Source organism: Prunus avium, chromosome 1 (genome assembly GCF_965620075.1).
Source record: "Prunus avium chromosome 1, drPruAviu1.hap1.1, whole genome shotgun sequence".
NCBI lineage: Eukaryota > Viridiplantae > Streptophyta > Magnoliopsida > Rosales > Rosaceae > Prunus > Prunus avium.
This window is the reverse complement of record NC_142284.1, coordinates 12,580,861-12,593,200: the sequence shown is the minus strand read 5'-3', so window position 1 is coordinate 12,593,200 and position 12,340 is coordinate 12,580,861. Positions and strand designations below refer to the sequence as shown.

The window sequence follows — 12,340 nt, the reverse complement described above, 5'->3', positions numbered from 1 at the left end:
GATATTTTCTATTGCGAGGGGCGATAATATATTAAACTAATACACACTACATGGATGCTAAGACTCCAATCTAGGATTTTTTCTGGAGGAACAATTGCTCCAAACCACTACACTAGTGGGTTTTTAGCAAAAAATGGAGAGATTTTGGGTGAGAAAGATGTGATGAACAAAGAGTTAGTTATTTATAGAGTTGTGAAACGAAAAATGGATTTCTTTTTTTCTTTACAAAGAAAAAAACAAAACATTGTTGATTCAATGAAGTTATCTTACTTTGATAAAAAAAAAAGAAAAAAAGAAAAAAAAAAAGTTTTCATCAATCACGCTACAAAAACTACTTTATTATGTAAATTGGGTTTTGTTTGGCAAAAGAGATCGTCCACTTGCTGACTGATTTGAGTTATTTCTGTCGGTAACAAAAATCCTTGAGAAGTACCATGCCGTAAGGGGTTTTGGCTCCATTAAGATTTTTATGGGGTTTTGGCTCCATTAAGATTTTTATTTAAGATTTTTATGGTAAGAATTGGTTAAGGAGGTTTAATCTTAGTTATTGGACTGCATGTAATGTATATTTTAAAAAATTATTTAATCTATTAATATATCTAATGAATGACTGAGATTAGAACTCCTTGACTAATCCAAAACTTCTATGTTTAAGTTTGGTTAAAAATTCTTAATATTATTCAATGGATTGCATTCATGGTATATATTAAAAAATTATTTAACACACTAACAAATGTAATGGATGGGCTAAGACTAGAACTCCTTAACTAATCATTAACAAAAATCCTTGAAGTCCCCGGATTTGGCTCCATTAAGAACTTTATGTTAAGGATTGGTTAATGACTTATAATTTAGTCATTGAATTGCATGTACGGTATATTATTAAAAAAATTAATTAATTAACCCCACTAACATATCTAATAAATGGTTGAAGGATTTAACCTGCTAACATATCTACTATCTAGTAGATGACTGAGATTAGAACTCTTTAACCGATACTTAACAAAAATCTTTATTAGAGAGGTTCCTTGTTGTAAATACTATTATGTGGATGCTCTTGTAATTACATTTAATATTCTCATGCATTAATCCAATATAATATCACTTGGATAATATTTTAAAGTTTTATTTAAAGTGTAACTACAAGACTGGACCAGACCAGATTCGAATTAAAATTCGGTTGGTCCATTGAGAGGTGCCCCCCTAGCCCACTACAAGAGTGACAAGTGGGACAACCCAAAAACGTAAAGTATGCTGAGCTCTTGCCGCCAAAAGCCCATTTCAATGCTCTTCTGGCATTTCTGCAACGATTTTGACTGCTGATGAGTCTCCTCGTGATAGTCCAAGAAAAAAGAAAACAAAGAAGCCCCAAAATGAAGAATATGAATCCAAGCAAAAGAGTAGCAAATAGAGCAGCGACTTGCAGCAAAGACACAGAGCGATTAGGAGAAAAATGGCAGCAACCCGGAGGTCCTTGTCCCTGCACCTACTTCCAGCAACTCCCACAGGCTATAGCCATGGAGATTCTCTCAAGGCTCTCCATGAAAACCCTCTTCAACTGCAGGTGCGTTTGCAAAGAGTGGCTTTCTCTGCTTTCTGACCCTCACTTTACTCATCTCCACCTATCAAGATCAAGAATTGGCATCTTGATCAAGAAGTATCCCCATAATCTGAAATCATGGAAACCTGAGTTGACCCATGTAGAGGAATGTGCTGAATCTGATTTGTGGGTAGACACAATGAACTTTACTGACAATGTACCCATTTCCGAATTCGGTTTGGTAAACTCATGCAATGGTTTAGTTTGTTTGTCTGGACCTCATAAATATGACCCATGTTATGTTTGCAATCCAATTTTGGGTGAATTCATCATCATTCCACCTACCCAGAAAGGTAGGGGCTGGTGCAGTTTTGTTGGGTTTGGTTTTAGCGTCCGGACGAATGAGTACAAGGTGTTGCAAACGAGCTTATCTGACAACTTCTGCAAGGCTGAGGCTGAGATATACACCATTGGTACAGGGCTTTGGAGAAGCATTGGAAATGCTCCTATGGACTTCCCTGAGTTACCATTCAATTCTTATCTGCGAGGAGCTCTTCATTGGGTTTCCTATGGTGGTAATATGTCTATGCTTATAAACACTTTCAACTATGGAACAGAGCAATTCCAACGATTACCCTCACCTAGCTGCTTTGGACAAAGAAAGAAGCAATCTTCAGAGTCTTTTAAGTTGGGAGTGTTAGGAGGTTGCCTCCTTTTATCTGTGTTGGATGATGAATCTAGAAAAATTGGCATGTGGGTTATGAAGGATTATGGTGTCCAAGAGTCTTGGACTAAATTTCTTGTCATCATCGAAAACTTGTTTCAAAGGACACATTTCTTCAGTTTGCATGAACCTATCATGTTTTTGAGTAATGGGGAAATCCTGATGGTGCACAACAATTGGGATGTTCTTTGTTATAATAAAGAAAAAAAGAGTTTCAGGGAAATCAGAATTACTGGGACTCAGTCGTCATTCTCATTCGATGCAATTGCGTACAGTCCATCCTTTGTTTCACTCTACGATGTTTCAAGAGGAGAGAAGGTGAAGAGGTACTAAAATTCTACTTCAACGATATACATGCACAAACATATATTTCTCTGCTACAACTTCTATTTTGCTTTTTATTTCTGGAAGTAGATAATTTGTAGGCAATATTGTTATAAGGATCCTGCATATGTGTAAGCTCACAAGATCTAACAAGTTCAATTCAATGCCTATTACTAACCAATACAAGGATCTACTTATTCAGAAAATTTGCTTGTCACTTGCTAAGACTATGATCATTATGACAGATTTTTTAGTTTGTCCAAGCATTTGTTTAACTGTGCAATGATGTTTAGCCCTTTGAGCCGGGGGGTGAGGCATTGGTTACTGATTATGGAAACTCATTTGGCTGTGTACCGTATGATATGCAGGGTAAGAGGCAGGAATAAATCTGACAAGCTGCTTGCTGTGGGGAGTTCTGATTGTGTTGGTTCTGGTATGCCACCCTACAAGTACAGAAAACTTAACTGAGGTTATGGCCAGCCTATTTTCTTGTGACCATCTTCTGTTTTCTTGGATACCAAATGGTTGTTGCTGTCTTCTTTTTTTGCTGAACAATTTCAGCTGGATTTCACTTTGAGGATAGGGAATGAATGTGCTATATGTGGCAGGGACTTGGGTTTTGTTTTCAAACGTAAGGGGTTCCGAATGTGTCGATAATGTTACGAAACACAAGTTCATGCTGAGAATTCTTGAATTGCTTTTTAGTTTCAAGGTTGTTCTAATCCCCAAAGCAACTAGCAGCAAAGGTAGAAAATGGCTTCTTTTTGTTACTTCGCCATCAGACAGTAACTCTGCTTCTATACAACATAATGCTAGGACGATTTGTTTTGTGAACTTTTTATGAATTTCTAAAGTGCCTAGTTACAATCTCTTTTTTGGGTCCTTTGAGATTATCCTTATGGTTACAGGAAATTGTTGAAGGCTAATTTCTTTTATGGATTTAGTCAAATTATAAATAGAAAATAAAATAAAAACCAGAGAGTAGATATAGTGGCAATCGTGGTTGAAGCTCATCTTTCATATGATCACAGTTTACACTGTCATTCTTCCTCCTCTCGTTGCATGTCTTCAAGGCCTCAAAGAACCTGAATTTGAAAACAGTTACTAAAATCACACAAGAAAGGAAGAGGAACCAAAGAAGAAATTGTGAGAAAACAAAATGCATGCCCATTTGACAAGATTTCGTGTTCCAGCCGAACCCAGATGGGAAGAGGCCTGAGATCACATGTGCAACTTTTGTTTTGGCCACTTCACTTGGGCAATCTTTCTAGAGGGCCAAAACAAAACAAAAACAAAATGCCTAGGTCGACCTGCTTTAGAAGAGGATCTAGCGCCAGAATTCCACAAGTCTACCACAGTTCATACATCTATTTATTCCATCTTTTGGCTATTATATCATTTTCTGTTTCCTGAATCAAGCTGTTGGTAACTGTTACCGTCTCCTTTTGCTCAACGATATTTTTCATTTCTTTTTTTCAGCCGGATTTCATTTGTAGGATCGGGACTTGGTTGATCTTTTCAGATGAAAGGGATTCTCAATATTGACGTTTGACTTAGGTTCCTCCTGAGAATTCTGCATTACTTCTGTGTCTAATTCCAAAGCATCTCTGCTTCTGTTTCTCAGCAAAAACAGAGAAAGCCTTCTTTATAACTCTGCTTCACTCTAGAACAAAATGCAGTTGATGACTTGTGGAGAGAAGAGAAACATGACTTGTGGGTTTTGGTTACAAGAAATTGTATGCAAAACAACCAAGAAATGGTCACAATTTCATTTAAAGATTCAGTCAAATAATAAAACCCAAAAATCATACATATTAGAAATCCTAATCGAAGCTCATCTTTGCTATGATCTCACTTTCCTCTGTCATTATTCCTCCTCTCATTGCATGCCTTCAAGGCCTGGACTTCTGATGAAATGTTGTTCACAGAAAAAAATGTTGTTCACAGAAAAAAAAAAGAAAAAAAAAAGTAATTATTAATTAATTAAAACAACCCCCCAAAATACAAGCCTACAGGATCACCAAATGAAAAAAGAGCAAAACCCAGGAACAAGATAACTGAAAGAGAAAAAAGAGTGAGAACAAAAATGCATACCCACTTGACACGATTTCCAATTCCTGTCAGTCTTAACAAGGCAATCCTGCAAACCACAGATCAGATGGGTTTTTCATGATTTTCAGGGTTTAGGGTTTTGGAATTTAAAATTCAATAGAAAATTGGGAAATATTACCTGTAAGGATAGGTAGATAACAGAGCAATCCTTGAGCTGTTTTACATTCTCATCATCATCTTCTACCTCTGTGTGGAGGGGAGGTGGTGGCTGCTGTGACTGGTCGCTGCCTTCTGGGTTCGGTTGGGTTAGGGGTTGGTTCATTTTTGGCTTCTACCAAACCAAGCCCTAACTTACCCACCAAATATTAATACCACTGATTATATAAAAAATTTTGTTTTTTTTTAATACAATAAAAATTGGATTTGTGAAAAATTACTAAATATTTGGTAAATGAAAATGACTGAACCATTTTGGAAGGTTAGGTGCTTGTTTCACTTGTGAGTAAGTACCCGTATTATATGGCATCACTTCATCCACCCACATTAGCCTAATAGCCACCAAGAGTAAAGGGTCCTAGACCCAGCTTTCCTAACTTCCCAACCAAAGAAACCAAATGGTCCATATCTCACCTTCTTTTATTTATTTCTATTGCTTTTCTTTCCAAATTTGCATATGTCAATTTGGCAATTACGTTTTATAGACCCCTCATTGAAGTTATGGGCTTTACCAAAATATATAAATCTTGAATTTCCCTAACATTGAAACCGTCCAAGGCAATCAAGGTGGTTGATGTGAGTGGTTCGGTACTCTCATTCCTTAAGAGAGGTCAGAGGTTCGATTCCTGCTCTCGTACGGAGTCACCACTTTGGCCAACACTTTACCCCTTACGGGCCGACCCGGTGTTAGTGGGGATTAGTCTGGGTTGTGGTTAAGGCTTAAAGGTGTCACCCATAATTGGGGCCCATCTAGGACCACCTCATGATTAAAAAAAAAAAAAAAAAAAACCGTCCAAGGCGACATAACAACATTCTTTTGGAAACAAAAAAAAAAAAATAATAATAATTTGAGGAGAAAATGTGAGATATTTTGTTCTACCATAAAGAAAAAGTTAAATGATGAGATATTTTGTAATTATTACAAATGAATGGAAAGTATGTGTTAAAAGAAGAAATATGAAATAGAATATTGAAAAGAAGTTAATCATTACATCAGTTTTAAGTCAGTGGGGTATAGCTTAGTTGGTTGAGTTTTTTCATCTTCACTTCTATGGGTAAAGGTTCGAAACCCCCAGACACTATCTGAATATTTTATGTAAAACCCCCTTCCCCAAATCCCTTGTACTAAAAAAAAATATCAGTTTGAAAATGACGAGAAAAACTATAGAGCATGTTCCAAGCGTAACTCATTTATATACATGTCATATATTGTACATGTGATGGGAATACATTACATATGCGATGTGTATCCTTGACATGCACATATTGCACATGTAACGAATGAATAAGAGTAAGTAGTAAACAAACTAAAAAGAAAAAAAATAAATCATACTTTGGCACTTTGCATACATTGTGTATGCACCTAGTGCATATAATCCGAATTGGTATGATATGTCATTTCTTTGATAAGATGGTAACATGATAATTCGTTTCATTGTAGATTTAAGTCATTAATTCTATGCATTATGGATTCTCAAAAATACCATATATATATATATATTGTACACAAACTCATGGATTATCAAACTTAATATTTCAAAAAAATATAGTAAAACTCGTGATATTAATTGTAACATTTTCTTTCTTTTGGCCCAAGAAATTATTTTTGTTGAATCATTAGTGTAGACAATTTTATTATTGTTGAAATTGATATTTATTATGAAATAACTCATGTATATGAGTAGGTGGGTAATCTTTCTTAACCATGGTTAGTATAGAAAAAGGGCAAATTCAATTAACCTTGGTTACTTGGTCTGGTTATCAGGAAAAATAAAAATAAAAATAAAAATAATTAAAATTACACCCAAAACTTTTGAGAGAGACAGACGTTCAATTCTCTATTTCTCTTTAGACTAAAAATTAAGAAAATAAGAAAATAAAACAACTATAAATTCTCTTTCTGATTCTCTGATCTTCTGAGACTGGTCGTACCTTTGATTGCTCGAACAATAGCTGGAATCGGGTGCGTCTCGATCGTCTATTCTCTGATTATGAACCTCAAATTCTTATATTTGTATTGGAGATCTTTAATTACATGAACACCCACTTACCAGATTCTTGAATTTTGTTCTTTGATTCTTGTTTTGATCTAATGGGTTGGTTTTGATTTTATATTTCTATCGAGTTTCACATTGCTAGCTCATAATTATCATGTATAATCAAGTGGGTATGTTTCAAACGGATTGATTGTTCAGTTTTTGCTTCTGGGTAGTCTTTTCTATATCTTTGATTGATGTGTTTTGATTGATTTTGGTTCTAAAATGTTGGCAACCTTTAATTCAGATACTGAGATTTATATGTGTTGGTCCAGTCCTTGTTGAACGCAATATGCTTTTAGTAATCTGGTTTTAATTGTTTTATTTTGATTGACCAGTAGATGATCTTGTGAGCTGGATTATTGGTTGCAGTTATCAATGTTGATTTTTGTAGTTTGTTGTTTGATTGCAGTTTTGGTAGAAATTATCAATTGGTATTTTGGTATGGCATTAGGAACTGATTGATGATACTTTATGCATATTGATATGTATATATTGAAATAGATTGTTTTATGCAGCTGAAATGGCATCAATGGTCGCCAAGGGCAGTAGTAATTGTAGCACCCAAGTATCTCCCTCAATAACTGTTCAAGAAAAGGGAAGTAGGAATAAGAGGAAATTCCGAGCTGATCCGCCTCTAGGTGACCCGAATAAGATAATTCCTTTACCTCAAACTGAATGCACAAGTTATGAATTTTCAGCTGAAAAGTTTGAAATCACGCAGGGTCATGGACAAATCAGCGTCTGTGACCTGTGTAGTGTTAATAAAGACCATTCTGATGGGTTGAAACTTGACCTCGGATTGTCTAGTACTGTAGGTTCATCTGAGGTTGGGCCAAGCCGGCCCAGAGAGGAATTAGAGGCAGATGAGTTCCAAGATGCCGACTGGAGTGACCTCACAGAAACCCAACTTGAAGAACTTGTTCTAAGCAATTTGGACACAATTTTCAAGAGTGCAATAAAAAAGATTGTTGCTTGTGGTTATGCAGAAGAAGTTGCTACAAAGGCTGTTTTGCGGTCTGGCCTTTGTTATGGTTGTAAAGACACTGTGTCTAATATAGTGGATAATACTTTAATTTTTCTTAGAAGTGGCCAAGAAATTGATCCTTCGAGGGAGCATTGTTTTGAAGATCTACAGCAGCTGGAGAAGTACATATTGGCAGAACTGGTCTGCGTTCTTCGAGAGGTAAGGCCTTTCTTCAGTACGGGTGATGCAATGTGGTGCTTGTTGATTTGTGACATGAATGTCTCTCATGCTTGCGCAATGGATGGTGATCCCTTGAATAGTTTCATGAGTGATGGTGCTTCAAACGGAAGTTCCTCCATGCCGAATCAACCCCAGTCAAAAATAGAAGCCAAAAGTGTTGAATTGAATCTTCTGAGCCCTTCTAAGCCGGTTCCTTCAATTCCTGGTTCTCATTGTTCACAGTATGAGACACCTGCCATTGCAGGAGGGGTTTCAAACATAGCTAAACCAAAAAATTCCCTTGTTCAAAGTGGATCATTCTCTGAGAAAGAGATCACAAATTCCACATTGCATAACGGGGATAAATCTTTTGGTGTTTCTGGAACATCTCAATCTCCTGCAGTAGAGGAAAAACTTTTAGGTAGTAGAAAGGTCCATTCTGTTAGTACCAAGAGAGAATACATGCTTCGGCAGAAGCCACTTCATTTGGAGAAAAATTACCGGACTTACGGATGTAAAGGATCTTCAAGAGCAGGGAAGCTGAGTGGTTTGGGTGGTTTAATCTTGGATAAGAAACTAAAGTCTGTGTCAGACTCTACCGCTGTTAATTTAAAGAATGCTTCCTTGAAGATAAGCAAGGCTATGGGAGTTGATGTGCCTCAAGAAAATGGAAACCACAATCTTTCTTCCAACGCTGGACCTTCTTCGCCTAGAGCATTTAACCTGGATGCTGACAATACTGCTTCTGTTTTGCCGCAGAACAATGTCCCATCCATATTACCTGCTGTCAATACTTCAAATCCACTACCTGCTGTCAGTACTTCAACAGCATTACCTGCTGTCAATTCTTCAACACCATTACCTGTAGCCAATACTCCACCTGCATTATCAGTTGCTGATACTGAGCTTTCTCTCTCTCTGCCTACAAAAAACTCCAGTTCAGTGTCCCTTAGCTGCAAGTCTGATGCAACTAATTCTATTTTTTCTGGAATACCATATGATAAGTCCTTGGGGCAGTGGGTCCCTCGGGACAAGAAAGATGAAATGATTTTGAAGTTAGTTCCAAGGGTGCGAGACCTACAAAATCAGCTCCAAGAGTGGACAGAGTGGGCCAATCAGAAGGTTATGCAGGCTGCTCGTAGGTTGAGTAAGGACAAGGCTGAACTTAAGTCATTGAGGCAAGAGAAAGAAGAAGTTGAACGGCTGAAGAAAGAGAAGCAAACTCTAGAGGAAAACACCATGAAGAAGCTTTCTGAGATGGAAAATGCTTTGTGCAAGGCTAGTGGCCAGGTTGAACGAGCAAATTCTGCCGTCCGGAGGCTTGAGGTGGAGAATGCTGCTTTGAGGCAGGAGATGGAGACTGCTAAAGTACGTGCTGCAGAGTCAGCTGCAAGCTGCCAGGAGGTATCAAAGAGGGAGAAGAAGACACTGATGAAGATTCAATCATGGGAGAAGCAGAAAGTCTTGCTCAATGAAGAACTTGTGACTGAAAAACGCAAGTTCAAACAGCTGCTACAGGAAGTAGAGCAAGCCAAAGATCTCCAGGAACAATTGGAGGTGTGTTTTAAATACTTTATTTCCAAGTTCTCCAAATTGGCAATTAATGCATGGGGATATAGAAATGAAATTATAGAGGGGGTTGTTAAAAACATAAATCAGGTGGTTGCAGGATTTTCCAAATGAATCTAAAATTGTCTGCTATCATATATCCCTTTGACCCAGACTACTGTGCCATTTTCATGTCTTATAAGTATAACATGCTATTTCTTTGGGATAGCACATTTTGCAGTTGTTTCAAATTAAATGGTACCGCATGTGATGTAATGAAGACGATTCAGTCATGTTGTACTTTTACTATTTAGATCTAAGCTATTAATATACTCAGTTTGCTTTCTCCTTTTGGAGCTTATCATTATCATATATTCATACACACAGTGCACATGTGCAAACAAACAATTTTGTACCTTAAAATTTTCAGTCACACATGGATGGGTCGATGGTATGAACTTTGAGAAAGAGCATGTCAATAGCGTTGTTGTACAACTCATTCTGATAAAATCTTGAAAATGTTCTGTTGTTCGTTTTACACTAGTTTCCTTCCTACTTTCTTTAATAGGTTTTAGTTCTGAGCTTCTTCTCACTAAAAGGGAAAGTATGTCGCAGGCTAGATGGCAGCAGGAGGAGACATCAAAAGATGAACTACTTGAGCAGGCCAGTTCAGTAAGAAAAGAAAGAGAACAAATTGAGGCTTCAACAAAATCCAAGGAGGATATGATCAAACTGAAAGCAGAGAACAATCTGCAGAAGTACAAAGATGATATTCAGAAGCTCGAAAAAGAAATCTCCCAATTGAGACTCAAGAGTGATTCTTCAAAGATTGCTGCGCTTCGGAGGGGCATTGATGGAAGCTATGCCAGAAAAGTAACAGACATCGAAAATGGCATAGATCAAAAGGGGTCCCGGATGCCATATATCTCAGAAGTAGTGAAGGATTTTCATGACTACTCTGAGACAGGAGGGGTGAAACGGGAACGGGAGTGTGTGATGTGCCTTTCAGAGGAGATGTCCGTGGTGTTCCTCCCATGTGCGCACCTAGTGGTTTGCAGAACATGCAATGAGCTCCATGAGAAACAGGGTATGAAGGATTGCCCTTCTTGTAGGAGCCCCATACAGTGGCGGATTTCTGTACGTTATGCTCGTTCTTAGTGAAGTTCGTAGAATCGAGTGGAGTGTTCTGAATAAAGATTGTGGGACTCCTATGAACTGAATAAATGCATTTGGATCACTCCCTCTGGGAGTTTTGACAGTTAAGTTGCCTTGTATTCTGAGGTTTGATCCTCTGGGTGGTTTGAGAATTTACACATCATTTTCTCAACAATGTACTAGTTTGAAATCTACAGGGCTATATGCTTATAGCTCTAAATTTTGTTCTCACATATTCGATTAAATTATTTGAAGAATCTTGTACCAAACCCACACCAACAAAAAAAAAAAGTTAGCAACTGAAGTTATACATATACAAATTTGAAAAGAGAAAATCTTGTTCATAGCTATTGTTTTCAACCTGAACACAATACCGATTATAAGTAAGTTGGAAATGAATCGATAGGGAACGAAAACACAACACGATTATAAATGAGTTGGAAATGAATTATGAATTATGAATTGATAGTTCGACAACACAAACATAATACTTTCAAATACATCTTCCCCTTTTGTTTTAGGTAAGTATTCAAATTAAGGATTGGTTACACACTTCTTCTAATCTCGACCGTTGATTGCATCTAAGAGATTACCTATACATTTAATGAATGCAGTCCAATGGCTAAAATTAGAAGTATGTAACCAATCCTTAACATAAAATACTTATTGGAGAATCTCTCTTTGTTTTAATACCTCTAAGAGTGTCTTATATTTTCAAGAAGCCTCCTTTTTGTCTTTTAAAATTTTAACATTTGAAGGAGAATTTGATTGGGTGGGGAGTGGCATATATGTGGATAAGAAAAGAGAGAGCAGGATTCCATGGTGATGATTGTCCACCAGCGAGCCACGTGGCACGAGCTCTTTGAACTCAGATTTTATTCTGGTGAAGGAGTGACGGGCCCCACCGTAATGTGCCGCCCTTTTTTGAGTCAGAAATTATATTATAACAGCTTGGACGCAGGAGTTTGCCAAGTCATCATCAGCCCTCAGCAAGACAGCGTCAACCATAATAACAGACTTTTCCCTCCCATTTTTTGCTCTTTATCCGCTGACTTGAAATACCCAAAATAACCTCCAATAATCTTTCTCTTAAAAGATATGGTTATTGAAGTTCTCTCTCTCAAAAAAAAAGAAAAAGATATGGTTATTAAAATGTGTGCCATATTTTCATATTATTTTTCTAGATAATATTAACCCTTTATTTATTTATTTATTTTTTCAGGGATTAATCCATTTTTATTTGCCACCATTATTATTCTTTTTAAAGGTGCCACCAATTATTATAAAACAAATTATTGATGAGCAAAAATTAATGATCATCAACAAAAAGAGGAATGCAGAATACTTCAAATACTTAGTCTTATGTAAATAAACAAGTCATTAATCAGTCCCCTTTTATTGAGGGATTCCTCAAATACACCCTTTAAGGTCCCTTATGATTTTTCTTTTCAACGATCCAAATAATCTATTTTTTAAGTCCACATTCATAGATCATCCTTGCAAAAAATTAGACAAATCGGAAATCGTTTCAACATTTAATTGTGTCCTACAAAATCAAT

At 36.8% G+C, this 12,340-nt stretch overlaps 3 protein-coding genes across 6 annotated transcripts; 2 read left to right on the top strand and 1 right to left on the bottom strand.

The window, feature by feature from the left end:
* The first annotated feature begins 1,326 nt into the window (after positions 1-1,326).
* LOC110767473 (F-box protein At3g07870-like) lies at positions 1,327-3,299 on the top strand. The gene is made up of 2 exons (XM_021971015.2): positions 1,327-2,590; positions 2,957-3,299. Exons 1-2 carry the CDS (start codon positions 1,374-1,376, stop codon positions 3,054-3,056), a joined length of 1,317 nt encoding a protein of 438 aa, XP_021826707.2. The 5' UTR covers positions 1,327-1,373; the 3' UTR covers positions 3,057-3,299.
* LOC110767474 (Cox19-like CHCH family protein) lies at positions 3,262-5,116 on the bottom strand. 3 transcript variants are annotated; one of them, XM_021971017.2, is made up of 4 exons: positions 4,819-5,031; positions 4,683-4,728; positions 4,400-4,495; positions 3,262-3,673 (listed from the first exon to the last, which is right to left on the bottom strand). In XM_021971017.2, exons 1-3 carry the CDS (start codon positions 4,960-4,962, stop codon positions 4,440-4,442), a joined length of 246 nt encoding a protein of 81 aa, XP_021826709.1. In that variant the 5' UTR covers positions 4,963-5,031; the 3' UTR covers positions 3,262-3,673; positions 4,400-4,439. The 3 variants fall into 3 exon arrangements, with proteins under 3 accessions (XP_021826709.1, XP_021826710.1, XP_021826708.1); XM_021971018.2 differs by lacking the exon at positions 4,400-4,495 and having other exon boundaries at positions 4,819-5,116; XM_021971016.2 differs by lacking the exon at positions 3,262-3,673 and having other exon boundaries at positions 4,323-4,495; positions 4,819-5,027.
* A 1,552-nt stretch (positions 5,117-6,668) lies between these two features.
* Positions 6,669-11,012, top strand: LOC110767483 (putative E3 ubiquitin-protein ligase RF298). Of its 2 annotated transcripts, none has more exons than XM_021971033.2 (3): positions 6,669-6,819; positions 7,411-9,635; positions 10,242-11,012. In XM_021971033.2, exons 2-3 carry the CDS (start codon positions 7,416-7,418, stop codon positions 10,782-10,784), a joined length of 2,763 nt encoding a protein of 920 aa, XP_021826725.2. In that variant the 5' UTR covers positions 6,669-6,819; positions 7,411-7,415; the 3' UTR covers positions 10,785-11,012. The 2 variants fall into 2 exon arrangements, with proteins under 2 accessions (XP_021826725.2, XP_021826727.2); XM_021971035.2 differs by having other exon boundaries at positions 10,195-10,448.
* The last annotated feature ends 1,328 nt before the right edge of the window (positions 11,013-12,340 follow it).

What these genes read in the sequence shown, in the direction of transcription:
- LOC110767473 (XM_021971015.2), top strand. Translation starts at nt 1,374, where the DNA reads ATGAAGAATATGAATCCAAGCAAAAGAGTAGCAAATAGAGCAGCGACT. An exon ending in AGAGGAGAGAAGGTGAAGAG is followed by an intron (nt 2,591 to 2,956) that starts GTACTAAAATTC and finishes TATGATATGCAG; the next exon opens with GGTAAGAGGCAGGAATAAAT.
- LOC110767474 (XM_021971017.2), bottom strand. Translation starts at nt 4,962, where the DNA reads ATGAACCAACCCCTAACCCAACCGAACCCAGAAGGCAGCGACCAGTCA. An exon ending in TTATCTACCTATCCTTACAG is followed by an intron (nt 4,729 to 4,818) that starts GTAATATTTCCC and finishes TGTGGTTTGCAG; the next exon opens with GATTGCCTTGTTAAGACTGA. An exon ending in TTGGAAATCGTGTCAAGTGG is followed by an intron (nt 4,496 to 4,682) that starts GTATGCATTTTT and finishes ACATTTCATCAG; the next exon opens with AAGTCCAGGCCTTGAAGGCA.
- LOC110767483 (XM_021971033.2), top strand. Translation starts at nt 7,416, where the DNA reads ATGGCATCAATGGTCGCCAAGGGCAGTAGTAATTGTAGCACCCAAGTA. An exon ending in ATCTCCAGGAACAATTGGAG is followed by an intron (nt 9,636 to 10,241) that starts GTGTGTTTTAAA and finishes AGTATGTCGCAG; the next exon opens with GCTAGATGGCAGCAGGAGGA.